Source organism: Cetorhinus maximus, chromosome 7 (assembly GCF_964194155.1).
Source record: "Cetorhinus maximus chromosome 7, sCetMax3.hap1.1, whole genome shotgun sequence".
NCBI classification, from domain to species: Eukaryota; Metazoa; Chordata; class Chondrichthyes; order Lamniformes; family Cetorhinidae; genus Cetorhinus; species Cetorhinus maximus.
The window spans coordinates 58,953,463-58,978,161 of record NC_135885.1 but is presented as its reverse complement, the minus strand read 5'-3'; the positions used below and the strand labels follow the sequence as shown (position 1 = coordinate 58,978,161).

General features: G+C 41.1%; 1 protein-coding gene across 8 annotated transcripts in view; it reads left to right on the top strand.

The window, feature by feature from the left end:
* Positions 1 to 24,699, top strand: part of lims1 (LIM and senescent cell antigen-like domains 1) — a 176,742-nt gene that overhangs the window by 69,694 nt on the left and 82,349 nt on the right. The window contains exon 1 of one of the 8 annotated variants that reach the window (XM_078545564.1): positions 22,338 to 22,731. The exons of the other annotated variants lie outside the window; for them this stretch is intronic. Coding sequence (XP_078401690.1) covers positions 22,625 to 22,731 — 107 coding nt within the window. The 5' untranslated portion in view covers positions 22,338 to 22,624. Of the gene's footprint in view, positions 1 to 22,337; positions 22,732 to 24,699 lie in introns of those variants that run through there. 8 annotated transcript variants of the gene reach the window in all.

The following is a 24,699-nucleotide window of genomic DNA, read 5'->3' as shown; positions in this document are numbered from 1 at the left end:
AGCAGATGTGGTCACTGCGGCTTGCAATGGGATTTGCCAGCTCCCACATCATACAGCTACAGCACATCACCTGCCTAGCTATCTCTACTTAGTTAATTAATTTATTAGTTAGCTTTGCAGTGTTTTTTTTTTACAAATTTGGTGCAGATTTCCTACCAACCAATCAGGTCACAGCTTTCCTGTGACGTCACTTTTTCATTTTTGGCTTCAGTTACTCTGCCCTGTGGTCACCGCTCCGGTGCTCCTCCCTCTGAGTCTGCTCCCTGGAGACAAGGCCGCGAATCCCTGAGGTAAGTTAGATTTATACTCACCGCTCCGGTGCTCCTCCCTCCGAGTCTGCTCCCAGGATTTACTCATCAATCAGCTGCTTTTTCTTTAAAATCCACTTTCAGAAGAGTGTCCCTCGCAGGTCTGGTGCACTCCTGAAGGCACTGCCTCTTCCTCTCTCTCTCTTTTTTGAGGTTTGAGGAGGGAGGGATGGAGACACTACAGCAATGTAATGTTTGGGGCTATTCCGTTGTTTGACAGTGGGTCCTCCTCGATTCCCTCCTGAGTCGCAGTATCTGCGCTGACTTCTTCCAGAATGCTCTAGTCACTTCTCACTAGTGCCCTCTGTTGGATGCTCTTCCTCCTATTGTGTGCAAGAGCCCTTCTCCTCGATTCCCTCCTGAGTCGCGGTGTCTGCGCTGACTTCTCCCAGAATGCTTCAGTCACTTCTCACGGCGGCCTCTGTTGGAACGCCAAACTATCTCCTCCTTAAAGACCTCTCACTGTTCCATTACTTTACCTGTGAATTTGTGATTCCAGTTCCTTTGGACAAGTTCCTTTTTTAACTCAATGAAATTAACCTTCTTCCAGTTAAATATTTTTTATGCTTAATTATTCTTTAGTCTTTGTCCATTTACGTAACTATTTTACCTCTAATGATGTTATGATCACTGTTCTGCAAATGCTTCTCTCAACCCTAGAAACATGTTCACATGTCCAACTTCATTTCCCAAAACTAGATCCAGCACTGTTTCGTTCTTCATTGGGCTGGAAACACACTGATGAAGCAAGCTCTCTTCTACACATTTGCTCTCTTTGTCCTTTACAATGCCTTCACTGTTTACCAAGGAAGAAGACTTTGCCAAAGCTATGGTAAACAAGAAGTTTGCCAGGCTACTAGATGAGATAAAAATAGAGTAGGCAATAGGAAGGTTGGCAGTAGCTAAAGTAGACACCTCACCCAGTCCAACCTAGATTGTTGCGGGAAATAGGAGTAGAAATTGCTGAGGAATGATACACAACTTTCCAATTCTCCAAAGATGCAGGGGTAGTGCCAAAGGACTGGAGGATTGCAAATATTAAATCTGTGTTCAATAAAGTGGGGAAGAATAAACCTGGCAATTACAGGCCAGTCAGCTTAACATCGCTTGCTGGTGGGAAAGCTTTAGAAACAACAATTACACAATTAATAGCTACTTGGACAAAAAGTGAACTAATAAAGGAGAGCCAGTATTTGATTTGCTAATGTTTGACTAACTTGATTGAGGTTTGTAATGAGATAACAGAGAGGGTGGATGAGAGATTTGCAGTTTATGTTGTCTATCTGAACTTTCAAAAGATTTTTTTTTTCATTCAAGGGATATGGGCTTTGCTGGCTAGGCCAGCATTTATTGCCCATCCCTAGTTGCCCTTGAGAAGGGCAACAAAATACCACATGTTAGACTTGTTTGCAAAATCGGAGTCCATGGGATAAATGGGGGAGTAACAGCACAGATACAAATTTGGCTGAAGGGTAGAGGACGGAGTGTTATGCTGAATGGCTGTATTATGGACTGGTGGACCTTAAGGTTATGTACTAGGACCACTATTGTATTTGATGTACGTCAATGGCTTGGACCCTGGTTTACAGGGACAAACTTTAAAATTTGTAAACACTACCGATGATAATAGACTTCAAGAAGACAAATATCAGGCTGAAGCAATTGGTAGGCACATGACTGATAAACATCAGTGCAGGAAGATTGTGAGAGTGCACTTTGGTAGGAAAAATGAGGAGAGGCAGTATATGCTAAAATGATACAATTTTAAAGGGGGTGCAAGAAGAGAGCGACCTGGCAATGGTCGTGCACAAAACTTTGAAGGTGGCAGGAGAGGTTAACAAAGCAGTTAATAAAGCACATTAGATCTTCCATTTTATAAATAAAGGCAGCAAGTACAACAGCCAGGAAGTTGTGCTCAATCAGTATAAAACTCTAGTTCAGCCTAAGCCGGGGTATTGTGTCCAATTTTGGGCACTGTACTTCAGGAAGTACATGAAGGCTTTGGAGAGAGTACAGAAGAGATTTATTAGAATGATCCCGAGATAAGGGATTAAAGCTACATGGATAGACTGGAGAAACTGAAGTTGTTTTCTTTAGAGCAGAGCTCTAAGAGGACATCTGATCAGAGGGGTTAAAATCATGGAGCAGTTAGATAGAGCAAATAAAGCAAAACTTTCCAATGGCTGAAGGGTCAATAACCAGAGGAAACAGATTACGGAAATTAGCAGACATAAGGAAAATTGTTTTTATGCAATGCGTAATTAGGATTTGAAATGCTCTGCTTGACAGGGTGGTAGATGTCGATTTAACAGTATTCTTCAAAAGGGAATTGGATAAATATTTGAAGAAGAAAACAATTGCAGGTGTACGAGGAAAGCAGGGAACTAGGACTAAATGGATTGCTGTTCATGAGAGCTGGCACAGACTCGATGGGCCTAATGGCCTCCTTTTATGCTGCGCTATTCTTTTGATTCTGTGATTCTTGCAAGCTAAAATGGATGGTGTTATATGGAAATTTGATTAAAATTAAATCAATACTTAAGGGAGGCAGAATTAAACTTTAGGATAGCCATAGTAATGATGAGGAACGTAGAAAGTTTAATAAGGTGAAAAGCAAGATTACAGAAGATAAGGGAATATGAAAAAATACTAGGTAATATAAATGGAAGTATTAATTGTAAATATATTAAGGTAAAAACAGTTAACAATTGTAGGAACATTCAGATGAAGGAAGGAGTTTAATAACTCTTTTAAGGGAAAATTGGGTCAAGATTTGAAGCAAAAGATGGTGGGCTTTAGAGAGAGGACAGTGCAGTGAGATCAGTCTTGAATTGCTCCAGCAATGAACTAGTGCATACATAATAAGCCAAAGAGTCCATAGAGCTCTGAGCACTGAAGAAGGGTCATATGGACTCGAAACGTTAACTCTGTTTCTCTCTCCACAGATGCTGTCAGACCTGCAGAGCTTTTCCAGCATTTTCTGTTTTTATTTTATATTAGAGGGATTTGGTGGCTCAGGTTTTCAGGACCTTAAAGGCAGGAACTCAAACTGGTTAAGCTGCCATTTGATAGAGGCTTTTAAAATTATGAAGGGGTGGGATAGAGTCAATAGAAACAGACTGTCCAGCGAGTGAGGGTCTAGAATGAGGGGATATAGATATAAGATTGAATATAAGCGCTTTTGGATGGGGAGGAAGGGAAAAATAAAACTTCACGGAGTGTTCTGAAGCTGTGGAATGCACTTAATTAGTAATTGAAGCAGTGATCATATCAACGTTTAATACTGTATTATAGGTGGCCAAAGGAGAGGGGGAAAAAAGGATATGGGAACAGCGTTGGTACAGGGATTATGATTATTGCTCATGTGGAGGATAAGCACCAGCACAGACTGGTTGAGCTGATTGGCCTGTTTCCATGTTGTAATTTCTGTGTAACTGTATGACTCAGGTGGCTGTGCTAAAATTATTGTTCAGTAATAGCTACAACATTCCTTTCTGTTGAAAATAAGATCCTCAGATCTTGATGGGAGGATAGGGTGACATGGATGTTCCTGATTCTTTGAGGGGTTGGAAATACTCAAATTTTTGACTATACATGGCTTTGTCTCAAGTTACAGATGATGTGATGGCTGCTTTAGGGCTTGAGCACAAAAATCAAGCTGACAGTCCCCTCACTGTTGGAGGTACACACCTTTCCTGAGAGGTTAAACCTCAACCCTATTTGCCTGCTTGGATGGATGTAGAAGATCCCATGGCACTATTTTGAAGAAGACCAAGGAGTCCTCCCTGGTGTCCTGGCTAATATTTATCCTTCAATCAACATCACAAAAACAGATTAACTGGTCATGGTCACATTGCTCTTTGTGGGAGTTTGCTGTATGCAAATTGGCTGCTTCGTTTCCTGTATTATAACGGTGACTACACTTCAAAAGTGCTTCATTGGATGTAAACTGCTTTGGGACATGAGATGGTCATCAGAAGCGCTATATACTTTCAAGTCCTTCGTTCCAGCTTCCTTCTGTTCTTCCAGCTTCCTTTATTTCTGCCTGTCCAATCTGTCTGATGTTGGGTGGCATTTGCCAACAGAAGTTTAGGGGCAGGATTTTTAGGTCATCAGTCAGGCGCGGCGGGCAGGCCCGGGAGCGGCCAGGAAACGGTCCGCCGCCCGTGATCGGCCCCTGACCACGATTTCACGCTGGCAGGCCAATTAACGGCCAGCCAGCGTTAAAGGCACGCTGAGAAGCTCAGTGCTGCCAGGGTGGGAGTGGGAATGGGAGGAGTGTGAGCGCAAAAGTCTGTGCATGCGCAGGGGAGCGCGCACTGAAAGCTCCCCTGAAGGCACAGAGCTGCCTCGGAGCTGAAGAATTTTAAATCAAAAATAAAGATTTATAAAATGTGAAATAATGTCCCCACATTGGACTCACTCATGAACATAAATGTCATAAAAATTATGTCAAAACATTTTTATTTATTTTTAAATTTATGTTGGAAACCTCATCCCACCTGTGAATGAGGTTTCCTAAAAAATCCAAAGGCCGCCTGGCTGACTCGTCCGCCCGCCAACCATAAGGTTGGACGGGCAGTGAAAAATAGCTTCAAATTAATTGATTGATGGCCCTAATAGGCCTCTTAATTGTCGGTGGGTGCACTGCCAACTCACGTGGCCCGCCGACTGAAATATCTCACGAGTGTGCGATGACGTCAGGACACACTCCAGACATTATCAACCACTATATTAGGCCTGATCGGGTCGGACACACGCCCACCTGAGGGACGTAAAATCCTGCCCTAGGATTTTACTGCTTTTAATGAAAACATGATACACAAAAACACTGCAAAATGAATACTATCCAATAGTACCTGCCAAAAATCAGATGATGGTTGAGTCAAGTTTCGCTGTGAATGCCCTGTGATAGGACTCATTGTTGAGGCATTAACCGGAATGCACATGGTACCAGAAGGTAACTAATTCCTGTGAAACTATTAACCACCCATGAGTCAGTGCCTTCTGGACAGGAAGGGAGGAAATTGTTAATCATCAGTGTAATGCTGTAATTAGATTTTAAAAGCTGGATAATATCTTGCAAATTCTAACACTCAAATCAGTGTACCATATATACACGAGTAGTAGTGGATCACGTGTAAAAGTCGACCCGTCACTTGACCAAAAAGGCCTTCATTTTTCATATATCTCATGTGTAAGTCAACCCTAGCTTTTGTGTGATAATGGAAGTGTTTTTTTTCTTTTTTTTTTGGTGTACAATGCTACACCAAACCACAAGTTAGTACCAGTAATTATAAAATCCTGATGTTATTGTCATACTACTAATAATATCAGATTATCTACACATTAGTCACAATATTCTCTGGTACCATGCTTCATACTTCATCTTATAAAGATATGTGAGATGAAAATACTTTCAGTTATGAATCCATTAAGAGGCGGGACACCAGCAAAACAACAACAAACAATACCAACAGCATTGCCAGGTCAGAAACTGCGTTTCTGCCAATCCCACTGCCTAAACCAGCCAATGCTACTGTTAATATTAATCTCCTGATGTTATGATCGTATCTACTAATTCTTTTGGATTATGTACATGTTTCTCACATTTTCCTCTGCCACAAGAGACAATGTCGAGGATGGCACTGCAATTAAAGTAAATTAAAGTGTGAGATAAATTTTTATTTGTATACTTAAAGTAGATTATAGTGATTGAATGTGATTTTGCCCTCAACATACCCAAGAAGAAGCCCAGGCTACGGCTCCCACTGCTTAGCCTAGTGAAAGCATGGTGTAGCTTACTTGTTATTGGTAAATACTTTTCATGTTTTAAGATAACAGTTGTCTCTCCAACATGCATGGACTTCAACCCCTCAAATATTACTCGTGTAGAAGTATAGCCACAAATTTTGACTTTTACATGAGTATATACGGTAACTTTATCTATTAGTGCAGCGACTGTATTTTCATACAAAATGTACTTGCTCTCTGTACATTGCAATCTGCAAAAGGGTATGATGTAAAAGTTAGTATGTTTAGTGATGGGCAAGTTTTAACAGACTGAAATGCGTCATGGTACCTGGGTGAAAGTGACGATGAATTGGATCTTGCATATCTTTACGTAATTTCTCTTGTACAAGTACATACTTTATCGTAATATATTTAAAATTTAATTACACTAACTTTTCTTGTAAATGTATTGAACATATTGGGTTTATGAACTGATGGTTTATGTCTTGTCGGTTATGTGTTCTCACTTGCTTTGGAATGAAACTGACAAATTTGGGCACAGGCAATATCTTTGAATTTATTAAGTTGTTTTATGTTCTTTAGTATGTTAAATAAAATTGTACAGTTTTACATAAGTATTTTAACATGTTCAGTCTTTTAATTGCTAGTTACAGTGCAGGCAGCCATATCTTAACTGGACCAGAGCCTCGCTTCTGCTTCTTCTGCTTTGATTGTGTCAGCATCACAGACTAACATCTGTATTCTGCCAACATTTATATGGTTAATGCTAGTTAAACCGGACATGATCTGCTGACATAGTAGTCCTGATAACGAAAAACTTGTAAATGGAAATGTCTAAAAGATGGGTTTTGAAATGTGATGGGGTTGTGACTATTTCTTCTGGCAGCTTGTTCCACTGTGGGATTGCTCTTGGGAAGAAAGATTGTTGATGCACTGTCTTGGGAACAAATGGTCTTTGGTAGTTTATGTGGATGGCTACCTCGTGTTTTATCATGGTCAGAGGGCACTTGATAGTTGTTCCTTTCAATTCTCATCAGTCCATTCTATATTTTATGGAACATGGCCAGTTTACTTTTCTCCCTCCCTACTGAAGTGATTCCCATTCCAAATCTCTGACCAAGGTTGTGACACTGGTGTATTTCCCATACTGATTCATGGAGAATCGTGCAGCATGTCTTTGGATCACTTCAGTTTTATTTGTGTATCTCCTCATTTAAGGATCCCACACACAACTTGCATACTCCAGAATTGGACAAGCAAAATGTTTGGTAAGGTATAACACTGATATTTTTGTTATAATACCAAAAATTCCTCCTCAGTAATCCAAGAACCCTGTTTGCTTTGGTGGTTATTTGCATAATGTGAAATCCCCACTGAGATTAGTTTTAAGATGGAACCCTAGGTTTGGTTGTGTATCTACTTGTTGGAGGATTTGATTGCAGAATTTAAAGTTCTCTTTTGGTAAATCCTTTTTATTGGTAATACACATGATATAGTACTTTTTGGCACTGAATGTCATCTCCCGTTGGTCCTGTCAATTTTGCAATTCCAGAAGATCATCGTGCGGTGAATTGATGAGTTTTCCCTGATGTGTAAACCACCCAGTCTTCTGCAAATAGCCTTGTTTTTTAACCAGATGGGAAAGCCGTTTCTGTATGTCAAGAAGAGTAAAGATCACAATGCAGTTCCCTGAGGCACTCTGGAGAGGACATCTTTAGCAGAGGATGATTCTTCATCATATACCACCCTCTGTCTTCTGTTGGTTAAGAAGTGCCGGATCCAATTTAATAATGTTCCCCTGATTTCACAGTAATGAAGTTCGGACACGAGTGTTTCATGAGGAACTTTGTCAAAGGCTTTTTGAGAAATACAGTATTGCCAAGTGAGTAGTTGTATCTCTTTTGACATTTGAAGCTAGGTCATTGACAGTCTGTAAAAGCTGTGTTACAGTAGGTGTTTTTGACCATAAACCATGCTGACTGTCTACCAGGATATTGTGAGCTTCAAAGTGCTTCATGACATGAGAATGAACAATATGTTCAAGCAATTAGCAAATGACACTGGTGAGAGATACCAATCTGCACGCTTTTGCCTGACATTTTATCCCCTTTTTATGAATATGTGACAGATGTTAGCTTGTCTCCACTGGTCTTGTAAGTAGCTGGTGTTGATTGACCCTTGGAAGAGATTGGTTTTTATTGGAGCCAGTTCCTCAGCTGCTAACTTTAATGTCCAGAGATGTATTTCATCTAGACCCGGAGCTTTATTTGGGTTTATTTCTTGCAATAATTTCATAACACTCTCTTTAATTATTATGAGTTTTAGTATGTCTAGTACGTGGTCATTGTCTGTTGGGTACCTGTGTTAAATCTTCTCTTGTAAATAAACTGAAACATTGATCACTTAGCACTTCTGCTTACGTTGAGGATCACATATAACTTTACAGTATTGTTTATTTGGATATCTGAAACACTCACTTCTTCCTTTTTGATTTTCTTCATGAATGACCAGAGGCTTATTGGATTCTCCTTAATAAAGGTTGTAAGATGCTCAAAAACATAATCTTTCCTTGCTTTGTTGAGAGCTTTCTTTACTTTGGTCATGCCCAGTGAAGGCATGTCATATTCATAACTTCAGTATTGCTAAAAAAAAGACAGGTTGTTGAAGCTTTTTATCTTGCACTTATCAGGACAATTCACAAGAATACCAAATCTAAAAGGAACAAGAATTAAAAAAAGAACACTTGTTCGACTTGTTTAAGAGCAACAAGCTGCCAGGTGATATATATGGTAGGATTGGTCATCACAGCTCACTGCTTTCACATTATCTATGGGCTGCCCAAGATGTCGATGTCCCTTTACGCCCTATCTTTACGCCCTATCTTATCTATGACTGGTTCTGCATAACATGAATTGGCCAAATGGTTGGGCGAGTTACTATAACCAGTTTTGAACAAGTTTTCCACATAGACGGTCAAAGATTCCTTCACATTTATGAAGACCATACAGGGCTTGCATATTGATGGCGATGCAATGTCCATGTGCTCATTTGACATTGCTAGTCTATTCACCATTGTACCGCTCAAGGAAGCTATAGACATTTGCTCTGCAGCATGATATCATAGCGATCTAGAACTACCATCATTGTGTGAAATCAGTATTCATTGAACTTATGAACTCAGCAACTCGCACAGTTGAGATTAGTTTTAACGACACCACAGATGCCCAAATAGATGGTGTTGCCATGGGATCCCCTCTAGGCCTATCTCTTACAAATATCTTTGTTGGATTCCGCAAGAACCACGTCTTTGATGGAATGACACCTAATTTCCTATCCCTTGCACAGTTCCAATATGTGGATGATACATTTGCTATATTTGAATCCACAACTGCATGTAAGAATTTCCTTAATAGGCTCCATCCTGTGCTCAAATTCACCTTTGAAATAAAGCAGTCAAATGAGCTCCCTTTCCTTGGCATGCTAGTTGAGAAATCTGCCAGAGGATTCTTTATTTCCGTCTACCGCAAGCCTATCTTCACTGGTCAGTACATCAGTTCCTATAGTTACACAAGCTATAGAATTGGCCTTATTGGCAACCTTGTACATAGAGCCTGAGCTATTTGCTCACTGTGCAAGCTTGATGCTGAAATAGGGTGCATCAAAGCTATCCTGTGAGTTAATGCTACCCTGATCAGATCATTGCTCGCTGTATATAGTACAAACTCATGAATGGGCCTAAGGCCACCACTTTCGGTCCTGAAAAGTGCCCAGTCTACTTCAGATCATCCTGGAAGGGCAAGGTACATCAAAAATTTGAATAACAGGCGAAGCTAGCTATTTCACACTGCTACGGTGCAGTAGCAATACAAGTGGTGTTAGCCACTAAAAGGATGCTGCCATTTAGCCAAAAGGATGTTCTGCTTACCTCACAAATGAGTAAAGCAATATTTGAATTTCAGTGCTGGTGTGATGCTAGGAATGTAGGCCATAGTTCCAAAGACTGGCAGATCATATCAAACAGCAGGTCCCTTCAGCTGTTCACAACAGGCAAGGTACTGACCAGACCTAACCAGGCCATGCTTGCAAAACTCAAAACATAGTGTCCAGCATTAGATGTGATTCCACGATTGGATAACATTTGCTAAACAATCCTGAATGTGCTAAGAATTACAGTGACGACCAATTTAAGGTGATCAATCAGGCTCACAGTGTGGCTCACTTAAGGGTGCAAGAAGCTACATATATTAATACACAGGGTCCCGTCCTTTGCAGGCAGAGAGAACGTACACACGTTGCACCTTGTCCAACTAAACAAAATAGGCGACAACCATACTCTGGTTCATTCCCCAGGGCAGTGCCTTGACCAATTAGAGTAAACCTGCCTGGTTTGAATTTAAACAAGCTTGGCAGTTAACTCTCAGTCATCATTTAGCTGGTGCATTCTCCATGACAATGCCTCAACCAATCAGCTCACTTGCCAACCAATCGACATTTTCTTCTCATGCAGTATAAATTGTTGTTCCATAGAGCCATAGAAAATTTACGGCGCAAAGAAAGGCCATTCAGCCTATTGTGTCTGCGTCTTTGCATTTGGTATTCTTGTGAATTGCCCTGATGAGGCAAGACAAAAGGCTTTGATGACATGTCTTTTATCTGTACTACCAAACAATTATTTATATTCAAAACTTTTAAGATAGAAACTTTATGCAACTTGAAGTCTGAAATGAACCTTTCTTTTTTAAAATGAACAACATGCTGCTGCAAAGATGGGCTCTGAAGAGCAGCTGACCTGTCTTGTGTATTCAAAAACTGGCTCACTGTCTAACAGACAAAGGGTACATCCCAGGTGAAAAGGTGTCGACTACACATATCCTGAGACCATTAGAAGATATTCCTAAAGTGAATTGGTCTTTTTTGAAAGAAAGGAGGTGATTGTCTTAACCCCCCCCCCCCACCTCAGGATGAATGTCTGAAAACAATAAATGAGACGTGGCTCATCAACCTGAGACCACCACCATATTTGGAACAGGAACTGTGAAGAGTCCATGGTAGGACAGCCATGTCCTCCTCATCCCCTGACTTCTTAGCCTTGTTGTAAAGATGCTGTTTCTTTCTCTATAGCCTACAGTGTCCTCTACAGAACCATGGCAGGCTTCTCCTGTTGGATGAAAATTTGGATGGTACATATTTATCCATGGCTTCTGTCAAGGCATTTCACAGTTTGTCCCATTTTTCTTGCACTGACAATGAAACTAAATTAGTAATCTAACAATTACTAAAATTCTGGAGATATTTTCTGATTACTTCCTTATCGGCTTTTGTCTAATGAAAATTTTCTTTTGGCCTTTTTCTTATATTTACATAAGAGACGCAGGTCAGAAATGATGATGAGTGATTTCTAATTCCTGGTACTGCAGACACTCTTGTGAATAAGCTTGTATTGTTGGCGAGTATGTGGTCCTTCCTTGATTCTCTTCACCTCTCCAGATAACCCTACTAAAACAGTGATTTTTCATCCCTCCTAATATTGCCGTCTTTTGCTCGGCATCCATTTTTGTCTGATTATACTTCTCTGGAGCGCTGTGGGACATTTTCTACATGAAATGTGCTGTCTTAATGCTCGTTATTGTAACGGATATTTTTTTTATATTTCATGTTTCTAAAGGGCTGACAGTGATGCTGGTAAACCAGTGAGGTGAGAGTGACTGTCCTTGACCTCGAGGCCTCATTTGACCGAGTGTGGCATCAAGTGAGCCCTAGCAAAACTGGAGTCAATGGGAATCAGGGAGAAAACTCTCTGCTGGCTGGGGTCATACCTAGCACAAAGGAAGATGGCTGTGGCAGGTCAATCATCTCTGTTCCAGGACATTACTGCAGGAGTTTCTAATGGTAGTCTTCTCAGCCCAACCATCTTCAGGTGCTTCATCAATGACTTTCCTTCCATTATGAGGTCAAGTGGGGATGTTTGCTGATAATTGCACAATAATCAGCATCATTTGCAGCTCCTCAAATACTGAAGCAGTCCATGCCCAAATGCAGCAAGGCCTGAACAATATTCAGGCTTCGGCTGACAAGTGGCAAGTAACATTCGTGCCACACAAGTGCCAGGCAATGACCATCTCCAACAAGAGAGAATCTAATCATCGCCCCTTGACGTTCAATGGCATTACCGTTGCTGAGACTCCTACTATCGACATCCTGGGGGTTACCATTGACCAGAAACTGAACTGGACTAGCCATATAAATATTGTGGCTACAAGAGCGGGTCAGAGCCTAGGAGCCCTGCAGCGAGTAACTCATCTCCTGACTCCCCAAAGTCTGTCCTCCATCTCCAGGGCACAAGTCAGGAGTGTAATGGAATACTCTCCATTTGTCTGGATGAGTGCAGCTCCAACAACACTCAAGAAGCTTGACACCATCCAGGACAAAGCAGCCTGCTTGATTGGCACCACATCCACAAACATTCACTCCCTCCATCACTGACGCGCAGTGGCAACAAGGTGTACCATCTACGAGATGCACTGCAGAAACCACCAAGGCTCCTTAGACAGCACCTTCCAAACCCATGCCCACTACCATCTAGAAGGACAAAGGCAGCAGACACATGGGAACACCACCATCTGAAAGTTCCACTCCAAGCCACTCACCATTCTGCCTTGGAAATATATCGCTGATCCTTCACTGTCGCTGGATCAAAATCCTGGAACATTCTCTCCCTAACAGCATTGTGGGTGTAATACACCACATGGACTGCAGCGGTTCAAGAAGGCAGCTCAGTACCACCAATTAGGTATGGGCAATAAATGCTGGCCTAGCCAGTGATGCCCGCATCCCATGAATGAGTAATAAAAACATTCCAACCAGAAATGAAGAGGTTGAAGGGAACTTTTGAATTTGGTGAAATCCACTTTCTACCCTCTTTACTGATGTTGATATGTTGATAACAATCCCCTATTAATTGTTTGAAATTTTTAAATTGGAATTGTTGCTAGATAAGAGGCACAATTTTCTCTTACCCTTCTCAGCATGCAGCTTGTCAGGATTGCTGCGATCTTATCTTTAAATGTAGGTTGCTAGGTATTATTGAAATATGATTCCAGTATGCTTACACTTAATTTGAGGCATCTTATGTTCTATTGAATTTAACCATATGCAGTGTGTGGCAGTGGGGGAAGGTGGTGTGGTTGAGGGGAAAGTGAGGAAAGGTTATATAAACATACAATTTTTTAAGAAACTTTAAATGTAAGTTGAAACACAAACACAAGTTCCCAGTGATAGTTTAATTGAATAGCTGAAATAAGCTTGAGATCCTACAGCACAGACAGCTTAACCGAGTGATTTGGAGTGAGTTTTGGTGTCCATTTGAATAGGTTGGCTTCAAATATGACACATTGGACTCCTGCTTAACTACTTTGCTTGAGCATGGGCCATGTAATATGACTATTGAGTAGCAAGGCAAGTGACAAATAATTTCTGTGTAATGATGCACCTTAAACTGTAGAGAGAAGTCATTCCAACCGTTGCTAATGTATTCTGTGCAGCACAAACTATGAAGTGGTAGGGCACAAGGGGTCACGATTCACCACTTACATTTCGGGTCTTAACTGTATTGTTTCAGGAGAGGAGCTGAGCAGAATTATAAGAGTTGTCATATGTTTTGATCACTTCCAAGTGACATGTTCCAGAGTTGCATTGACAAAATGTTGTGATGCGACCAGGCAATTTTCTCATTTCTTTAACAAGGGAATCATGCATGTACAAAAAAGAAATGGGAAACAATTGGGTAATTGTATTTCCTCCCAACAGTCATCCTAGAAGTTAGTCTAGATGGCTGGGTGTTGCACTCAATTGTCTGATGGATTCTTATGTTGCTTCAATGGGTGAGTATTCAGCAAGGAGACCAGTTTGTCACCATCTAGGTTGGTGAAATCTTATATGTGTTGATAATAAAATCTTGATTTGCAGATCTGATTGCAAGTATCACATATGATGTCACTGTTAGAGGGGTGGGTGAAGGCACTGGCTTTGTGACATGCTTGCTTATCCTGTAGAGATCTGACTCTGTTCTCTTCAAATGTTGAGATTGCTTAATGACAGAGTTTTCTCCATTTTGTTAGGAAATAGAGATTGTTTAAGTTATATTGGTATTTGTGGATGTTAGGAATGAGTTTTAGCTTTAATGTTTAAGTTTGACTTGTATTTCTTGGATCCGTGTATTAATAAAAGGTCAAATTGAGTTTTAGTTTCACTTTAAAAGGTGCTTGCATTTCTAATGCAAGTTTATGACTGTAAGAGAAGTTAAACAAACACAAGGGTAGAAAAACTGGGCTGTTACCTAGCAACAGGGGTCCAGAAAGCCAGATTCGTCCCATAGACACACAGAAGAAACTAGAAACAGAGATTTGATTTGGAATCTGTTGAGTTTAGTTAGTTTTGAAGACAGCTGCCAAGCAGAAGCAACCTAGAAGGGGCAGATAGCCAGTTCCCAAGGTAAAGTTGATTGAAAGTAGCTGTCAGCGAAAGACCTGGAGCAAAGGGGAAAGATAGCCAGTCCCAAGCTAAAGAAGGAATTCCCCAAGAATCCAGGGGAGTGGAACAGGAGAAAGTCCCAAGCAGGCCTTCTAGCCAAAGGAAGGACAGGAGCCTGGAAAAAGGTCCTGTTATGTGGAAGTGAAAGTAAGGAGCAGAGAGGCTTCAAGCTTAAAGAGATAATGGCTTGGGAAAAGTCAGAAGGCCCAAAGAGACAACTGAAGATCTGTAACTCTTTGTTATGGGCATATGAAGCAGTGGTGTACTGCTGACAGCTGAGTTGGTGAGAGAGAGTGCGTGGAAGAAAGCTTGAATGCATGTGGTGATCCAGGGGAGAGGAACATCGGAAGACGAGTTCAAAACCCTGGAGGTAAACCCTGTGGAAGGCATCTGAGAGAAAATCTCGGTTTGGGAGAAGATTCCAAGGTGACTTGGAAAGTGGAGATCGGAAACCCTCGTGTGAAAGATTGAGTTCAGTGAGACTGGTTGGCTCATGGTGTGATAAGCGTCTGGTGGGGAGTTGAGGAGAGATCCGTAGCATCTCTTTGGGGTGGCGTCTGTCACATGGTTTCAGAGTGTGATGTTTCTGCCCACAGGTTGTCAATTTGGTTTACATGGTCTGTACTCACTATGAACATTAGAGTATAATATAGGTTTTGTAACTTCTGTTATCCTTACAAATATGTAAATATCTCTAAAGGTATATTTGTGGGTGAAAGAGTATTGTAATAGTCCATTGTTTCTTGTTTAATAAATGTTCAATGCTTTTGTTAAAAGTTCATTAGCTGACTCTGGTGACTCTCTTCACTAGCGCCCCCCCTCCTCCGCATATCTAACAAACAAACAAATAAAAGTTAGGAAACAAAAACAGAATTACCTGGAAAAACTCAGCAGGTCTGGCAGCATCGGTGGAGAAGAAATCAGTTGACGTTTCGAGTCCTCATGACCCTTCGGCAGAACTGAGTATAGTGCTATACTCAGTTCTGCCGAAGGGTCATGAGGACTCAAAACGTCAACTGATTTCTTCTCCACCGATGCTGCCAGACCTGCTGAGTTTTTCCAGGTAATTCTGTTTTTCTATACTCAGTTCTGCCGAAGGGTCATGAGGACTCGAAACATCAACTGATTTCTTATCCACCGATGCTGCCAGACCTGCTGAGTTTTTCCAGGTAATTCTGTTTTTGTTTTGGATTTCCAGCATCCGCAGTAGCTTTTAGCTTTTTGTTTTTATAAATAAAAGTTAGGATCTATCAAGCTGGATTCCACCCTGGGATCAGCCGGGGATCATAACAATTTGAATCCAACTTGCAGGGTCTGAGATTGGCTTTCAGAATGTCTTTCTGTCTAAGTTTGGGCCCTTCTATAGTGCGGATTCCCATGTTCGGCTGGCTGTAGAACACTGCCTTCAGTATGCCGGAACCTTCCATGCGATCCACACAGCCGACCCAGTGAAGCTAAGCTCTGAGCATGCTCTCGATAGCAGGTATGCAGCACCTTGCAAGAACTTTAGTGTCAGGAGTTTTGTCTTGACAGTTGATGTTGCAGATCGATCTTAAACAACTGGGATGGAATGCAGCTAGATGCTTTGTGACACCAGTAGGTGGTCCACTACTTACAACTATAGGGAAGTAATGTGAGAACCGCTGGCAGGCAGACTTTGATCTTTGTTTTCAGACAAACTCTGTGCTGTCTCCAAAGCCTGTTAGTGAGCCTGCCAAATGCTGTGCTTGACTCAATTATCTACCATGATGATGAACAGCATTGACTGATGGAATGAAATTCCATCTGTTCACTGGAAGGGTGCTGTGTGAAATGTGTTTAGCCAATCTCATTCAGTTCCAGCTAACTGTGCAAGCAAATAACCTATTTCATAGACTAGCAATGCTAGAAAAGCAGCATCCTTTGCTGGTAACCAGTGAAAGGTTAGCTAGTTAAACTGTAGCTCAGTGGTTCCCAAATTGTGGACCTTGAACACAATTGGGGTCACAGAAACAGCAAATGGGGTGCAGATATTTCTGTGATTTATCATGTTAACATGAAAAATAATAACAACCTTTCTTTTAATGAAATGGTTGTTTCCTGTACTGGAATTTGCAGTTTCCTGTACTGAAATTGATGAATAATTAAAGATCAGTCAATTTATTTTTATTCATTCATGGGATGTGGCCTTCGCTGGCTGGGCAAGCATTTATTACCCATCTCTAATTGCCCTTGAGAAGGTGGTGAACTGCCTCTTGAACCGCTGCAGTCCATGTGGTCTATGTACACCCACAGTGCTGTCAGGAAGAGAGTTCCAGGATTTTGACCCAGTGACAGTGAAGGAACAGTGATATATTTCCAAGTCAGAATGGTGAGTGACTTGGAGGGCAACTGCGAATAGTTTCCAGTGTTATGGTTCTTCATCAGAGTTTGGTTTAAATCTGCCTGATTCCAGCCAATTACTACCCAAGGTGGTTCCTGACAGACTGTCCCAGCAGAACGCCTCAGCCACCGGCAAAGGGAAGAAGCCTCATTGCTATAAACCTGGCACTTTGTCTCTGAGGGAAATCTGCAGCAACGAGAAACCCACTGAGTGGCTCACCCACAAAATGCCCTTCCAGCACCTGGCACAAGAGATCACTCAGTACTTCAAGGCTGACCTGTGCTTTCAGAGCACGGCCATTATGGCTTTTTAGGAGTCCAGTGAGGCTTACCTGATGGGGCTTTTTGAAGACACAAACCTGTGTGTGATCCACGCCAAGCGAGTCACCATCATGCCCAACCAGCAGGCTCGCCACATCCCTGGGGAGAGAGTTGAAAACCTGACCAGCAGCAACTAGAACAACAGCTCTTTTAAGAGTCGTCAAATTGACAAAGGAAAGAGCTGTGACCTCATATAACCAGTGATCTCTGTTTGATACCAATTGTACTGCAGAATTTTAAAGGTTGCAAGTTTGATATCCAATCTAGGATTCATAAAACAGCATTTCCAGTAACCAGGTTCACATGCTTTCTTAGATTAATATATGGTGCTGCTAATTTATTAAGAATTGTTGATTTCGGATATACTTTATTCATTGTTAGCAGAAGAGGAAATGTGTCAGCAGAAAGGGTTAGGAAACAAATGTGGGTAAATAGAATTAAAGGACAGGGAGTTGATTGTGGATTGCTTTTGCATTGACTGGGTGGGGAAATGGGGCCGTGGGGGTAGCTTTGGTTGCATCTTTTGAGAGTTATCCTTTGGATTGATGGTGCTGCTGGTTTTCCTGTGGGAATTTGGCGCTGCTGGGTCATGGGGTGGCATTCAAGGGGGCAGACAGTTGCATTGTTGGATTGTTTGCATGAGAAAGCTCTTGCCAGTTACCAAGGGCCTGAGATTTTCATTTCAGATCTTCCTATTTGTGATATTATATGTTACTCTATAATATGCGAACTTAAATATCGTCAACTTTCCAACCAATAGGCATGCTTTTCTCCTGTAGTATAAATTGTTGAGGTCATTTGAAATTTTGCATTCCTGTGTTTGACCTGATGAGTGCAAGAAGAAAAGCTTCGGCAACATCTCTCTCTTCTCAGCGATATTCAATTTCTGTACTACCAAGTGACTGTATGCAAACTTCAATAATTAGATACTGAATGTTACAAAGCTGCTTGATTTCTGTTTTGGTTTTGTTGGCATCTCGGGTTGCATTAATTTAGTTTTGGAAGCACTGATCTAGCTGCTCCAGCTTGTCATACTTCGCAGGGAGGGATATTGCTGTCTCTTGACAACTTGTACCTAGGTTCTCCTCTCTAGCATTGTCCTTGTCCTGGAAATAATTGAAGTTTAATTTCAGTTTTGCCTCTAAATTTTAATCTTACAGATTTTAGACAAATTTAGAACTCACTTTTTAGTCTAGTCTTTTGAATCTTTAAGCTTATGCGCATTTTCATTTAATGTAAGAAAAATATATTATTGCCTTCCATATTTCTGTTATAGTCTTAAGAATTTTTCAAAATTTGTTTCCAAAATTGATTTTAAGCAATGTTGAAGAGTAATAAAATTCTGCTTCAATGACATGATTTGTCCATTTGAATTTCCAGCAGCAATTCCAAAAGTTGTGCACCAATGTCTGTCATCTGAGAGATCATTTCAATTTTGATTAGTCTCCACTTGGAATTTTAACCTTTAGTCTTTACATATATAAAAAAAGTTCTAATTTTAGTCAATGGCTATGTTACTTTTTATTGAAACAAATTTATCAAATAAGATGTGGCCCATTTGGTAGCACTCTCCCCTCTGAGTTGCAAAGTTCCTACTCTAGCCCCACTCTAGGACTCGGGCAGAAAAAGTCAAGGCTGACTCTCCAGTGAAACTCTGAGGGGTTTCTGCACTGTCGGAAGTGCTGTCTTTTGGATGAGATGTTAAGCTGGGGCACCCTGCCCTTTCAGATGGATGTAAAAGATCCCATGGCACTTTTTCAGAAGAAGAGCAGCTGAGGAATATCCTTGGTGTCCTGGCTAATATTTATTCTTCAATCAATATCAAAAAGCAGATTATCTGGTTATTCTCACATTCCAGTTTTTGTAGGGGCTTGCCGTGTGCAAAATTGGCTGCTGTGTTTCCTACATTACAACAGTGACTACACTATCAATAGCTGTGAAACACTTTGGGATATCTGGTAAATGAAACGCTTGTCAGCCATGAGCTTGAGAGGTTTGATAGGGTCATAGATAAAGCAAATCCATGTACTTCTGCTGTGTCTACAAATTGCTCCCTTCAGAGGAGAAGATTTTTTGCAGGTGCAGTCTTTTGGACCTGGAAGGGCCTTGGAGGCAAAGCCACCTTGTCTCACTATAGCAGACTTTGGCAAGTGCCACTGAAATGCCCTCATGGATACCCACCTTGAACATGAATAAACCCAGAGAGTGGGATGGGGTTTGTGCCCTTGTGTTTGGGCAAGCATGGGCTCCAACCACCGACACTCCGCTGGTATATTTGGACCTCTTGAATTTGAGGCCCAGTATGTTTGCTATTATATGTCCAGAAATCTTTTTGAATGTGAAATGCAATGGTTTCTTCAACATACAACTCATGAACTTTTAACCTATTCAAACTTGGAATACGGGCAGCCTTGGCAAGGTCAACATTTATTGCCCATCCCTGGTTGCCTTTGAGAAAATGGCAGCCCACCTTCTCAAGCTATCTTCATGTAGTGAAGGTACTCCCCGACAGTGCCATTATATAGGGAATTCCAGAACTTTGACCCAGCAACAATATGTCCAGGGGCAGTATTTTATAGTTCCCCGCTAGTGGGTTTGCAGGCCTTCACACTGCTCTCCTGCCCGCCTGACCTTTCCACAGTCTGAGACTGGACATCTGCCCGAGTGAGGGACAGAAGCTCCGTCTCCAGCTAATTAATGCTCCTTGGAGCATTAAATGGCTGTGGGGCTGCTGTGGCTCTTTGGATGGTGGGGTACGAACCGCGCCCCCCATCTGAAAAATACAGCCTCAAGTGTCTGATTTGGAGTGATAGTGTTTCCATACAACTGAGCCCTTTTCTATTAGCTGGTGGAAGGTGCACAATTGGGAGAAGTTGCCGAGGAAACCTTGGTGAGTTACTGCAGTGCATCCTATAGATAACACATCCTGCAGACACAGTACACTAGTGATGCAGGGAGTGGATATTTTAGCCATGGGTAGGGTGTTGATCCTGAGTGTCAGTCAAGTAAAATGCAGTGTCCTGGATATAGTTGCAGTTCTTGAGTGTTGCAGCAGCATTCATCCAAGGAAGTGAAGAGTATTTTATCACAGTCCTGATGTGCTGGTAGTGGAGAGACCTTGGAAATGTTCATGGCTGGCACGTGTTACATGAATGCACTAATCAATCCATACCTGGATATTGTCTGCTTCCATCATGTGAAGAATTGCGGATGGAGCTGAACACTGAGCAATTATGAGACTAATTCTGGATCACAGGTCTATAGTACTAAAGCTAGGGGCTCCATAGCCTTTGCTGTGTCCAATGCACTCAGCCAGTTCTTGATAAGTGGAGTGAATCACACTTTCTGAAGATGGCCATCTGTAATGGTGGGAACCTTGGGGAAGTGGCTGAGGAAGATCATCCATTTGACATCTCTGGATGAAGCTCTATAAATGCTTACTCATACCATTAGTTGGGTAATTAACTACCATTGATGTGATGTAGCAAGACTGTGGAGCTGTGGCCTAATCCGTTGGTTGTAGCTGTGTCTATAGCATGCTGCTTCCACTGTTTAGCATACATGTAATCTTTTAGCTACATCGGGTGGGCACCTCATTTTCGGGTATGCCTGGTGCTGCTCCTTGCATGTTCTTCACTATTCTTCTTCAAACCAGGGTGGTCATCTGGCTTGACTGTGATGGGGCAGTGAGGGATAGGTCAAACTATGAAGTTACAGCTTGTGGTGGAATACAGAACTGCAGCAAATAGTCCACAGCAGCTCATGAAAGCCAGATTTTGAACTGTTCTGAACCAATAATATTGTGGACAGACACAACTGTGACAGGTAGCCTGGTGAGGATAAGGGCAGGTAGATTATTACCTTATGGTCTTTGGCTCATCACTTGCCATAAGCCTACTTTGGCAATCATGTCCTTCAGGATTCAGCCAGTGTGGTCAGTGGTGGTACAACCAAGCCACTCTTGATGAAGAGCATTGAAGTCCCACACCCAGAGGCATTCTGTGCCCTTACTACTCCCAGTGCTTCTGCCAAGTGATGCTCAACATGGAGGGGCATTGATTTATCTGATTTAGCTGAGAGCAGTGATCAGTACACGCTTGACATGAAGTTGTAATATTTCATGGGGTCCAGAGTCAAGAACACTCAAGGTCATTCCCATTGAGCTGTATGCCACTGGGCTCCTACTTCTGGTGGGTCTGCCCTGCTGATACAACAGGACGTACCCAGTGATGGTGATGGAGGAGTCTGGGGAATTGGCTGGTGGGTGTGATTCTAGATGTATGACTGTTAGGAAGTGGCTGAACTGTAGGGCAGCTGTTCCAACTTTAGCACCAGTCTCCTTGTCTAAAAGGTTATATTTGGATTGTTGAAAGCATTATCTGCAAAACTGCCTAAATAATTATTCCTCTCACCATCCCCCTTGATTGCAAATAAGCAAATATATTTTTAATGTGTACTGCTTGAATTTACTTGACTCTCAGTTTAGTTTTTAAAAGCATTTTTGAGTACAGCGTGAAATTCATAAAGTTTTAGAAACTCTAACTTTATGTTTGGCTTTAAACACTTAAAGAATGTGTTAGTATGTCAGAACTGAAGTAAATTTTCTTAAATGCTGAAAATTCCTCTTGGTGAGCAAAGAGTTAAACAGGATGAACAACATACCTTGGAGAAGTGTAGGTATGTAAATTCAAGGATTAACCTGTTCAGTCTTGTGTGTTATCTTAATTCAATTGGTTTTACCTTGCTAAGACGAAAATAGAAGAGCTGTAAAACGGGATCTAGAGGAACTTAAAAGTTGCAAAATGGTCTTGCGCAAAGGTGTTCTTCTAAGACTGTTTACAGAACAAATGCCTGCCAATTGTGACGCATTCAAACTTATACTTCTCCATTCGGGAAGGGACGGGGAAGAGAACCATGTACTGATAGGTAACTTGTAGCGAGGGTGGAGACTTACGTTCTTCGTAACTTTACTGGGATTGGGAGAGAGAGGGAAAGTCACTGAATAGGACTATGTGATTTATAATTCAGTAGAGTTATCTATTTTGTGTGCAGATGACAGATTGCCCACATGTGCATTCGTTAAATTTATACTACTGTGCTCATGCAGTTAGAAAAAAAACTGCCTTTTAGAAGGGTGTGTTCGTATGACAATTGGGAAACAACCCAGCAGCAGATTGTACTGTAAAGTGTGCCAACAGTACTGCAGGTGTCGACATTGATTAGGAGTTACTTTTGTGATAGGTAATTAGCTCATCAACTGCTGGGCTGGGCTACTATACCTGGTGGTTGTTTCAAAATCTCACGGAAATCTGCCATAACTGCTGTACACCTCACACACCGCAGACCTGACTATGAATTTGCTGCAGTTGAAGGAACTTTCTCAGTCTGATCTGTATCGACGGCGCCAAGAGCGTCATGACAGCTTTGGATTTGCAGATTTAGAGAAGAAGAGGTTAAGGTACGTATTTTGAGTTGATTATTAACTGCACCTGGCATGTATGAATTATATAGAGGAATTCCTCAAAATACTCCTTGCATTGATGCAGCTAATCAGGAATTGCTGGAATTCTTGCCTTGAGCAGACTTGTAAAATGTGAAAAAGGCACTTAAATGTAAAGCAAATGCAGGTGTATATGCTTTTTGAAAGGTGTACAGGTTTTGAAATATGTTAGTTCTTACAATCGGAATGCCATCAGTCAGCAAGGACTAACGTGACATCTGAATAAGCTGATTTGACTGGCAGTAAACATACACAGATTAGTTCAAGCAGCGGTGCCTCTTGTCGATGTTAATGAAGTATTTAATTTGCACATGACTCAATTCTCTTACATAAAATTAAATGTAAAGTGATTGGTATAAATTTAGATTTTCCATTATAGTTCTCATTTACTTCTGTCGTGAAGTGATGGGGCTTAGTGAGCTAAAAATTATTTTGTGGACATTAGCAGAATGGAAATCTACCTCGTGCCTTTTAAAGGAGCGCTGCATTGAGACTGAGAGATAGAAATCTCTTTGGCGGTAGTACTTTCAGTGTTCTGAGAGAACTTCTTTTGAGTCTCTCAGCCTTTGTTATTCGCTTAGTTTTTATTTATAAATGCTCCTCAGCGTCTACCTGGAGACACTTATTGAGTGTGCTGCATTCTGCAGATGTTACTATTTGAATCTTACTGTGGAGTGTGCCTGCAGGAATGGTGGAGTTGTGTGCAGTTTTTATTTCTATGCATAGGTTAAGAAGTCACTGTTTGTTTCATAAGCCAGAGTTAGTACTTGGTGCAACTCAGTGGTCATTAGAGAAGGAGCAGAGATTTCCTTTTGCATGAGTTTAAAAGTGACCATTAGTGGAAGGTTCTTTTTTACAACCAGGTGTAGGTTTATGAAGATAAGTTGTAGGAAATGTAACAGTGGCTTCAAATTCAAAGTATTCCTATTATTTCTCTGACCTCCTTCAATGTGGGATTATTTGACTTGAAAGTATCCCCCTTGAAATAATTTACTCTTTGATAAAATAAAGATTTTCTGGAATCAATTGTAATTAGCTGACCACTGTCTGATAATTTCTTCCAATCAAGGAGCAGGGGTTACGTAGAGATGTTTATAATGTAAAGAATTTGCTTAATATTTGTGGCAATGAATAAATAAAATTGACAAATTGCTAAGAATGCAAAACACATTCCAGATTTTGAAATTGTTTTTTTACATCTGTGAGTATCATTCACTCATTTGAGGGTCTTAGAAAGCACTTGTGTTCATATTACTCGGGATACATGAATCCTTTGTTTTATTTTAATCTTTTGTGTCCTTCCCATTAAAGTAGAAATGATATAGTAATGGTTGTCCTTTTCTTATGTGCAATATAATGGAAGCAAAGTTAATCATAAATGATTTTTACCAACCTTCTGTGGATTTTTACAAATGAGCAGTTTGCAAGGTCCATTCCTATACTTCTTGGTTCATAAGGAATATGGTCAAATTCAACTTGAATTTCAACAACAGGGGACTAAATTCTTGGAAAAAAACAATTAATGAAAGACATTTATAAAGGAAATTGAAGTTTAAAAAAATCCTTAAATTAGACAGTGAGAACAATAAGAACAACTTACATTTATATAGTGCCTTTAGCATAATGAAATTTCCCAAAGGGCTTCACAGGAGCATTATAAGACAAAGTATGACTCTGATCCACATAAGGAGATATTCGGTCAGATGACCAAAAACTTGATCAAAGAGGTAGGTTTTAAGGAAGGTCTTAAGTGAGGAAAGTGAGGTATAGATGTGTAGGGAGGGAATTCCAGAGCACAGAGCCTAGGCAACTGAAGGCACGGCCACCAGTGGTAGAGCAATTATACCTGGGAAAGCACGAGGCCAGAATTAGAGGAGCGTAGATACCTCAGAGGGTTATGGGATTGCAGGAGATCACAGAGATGAG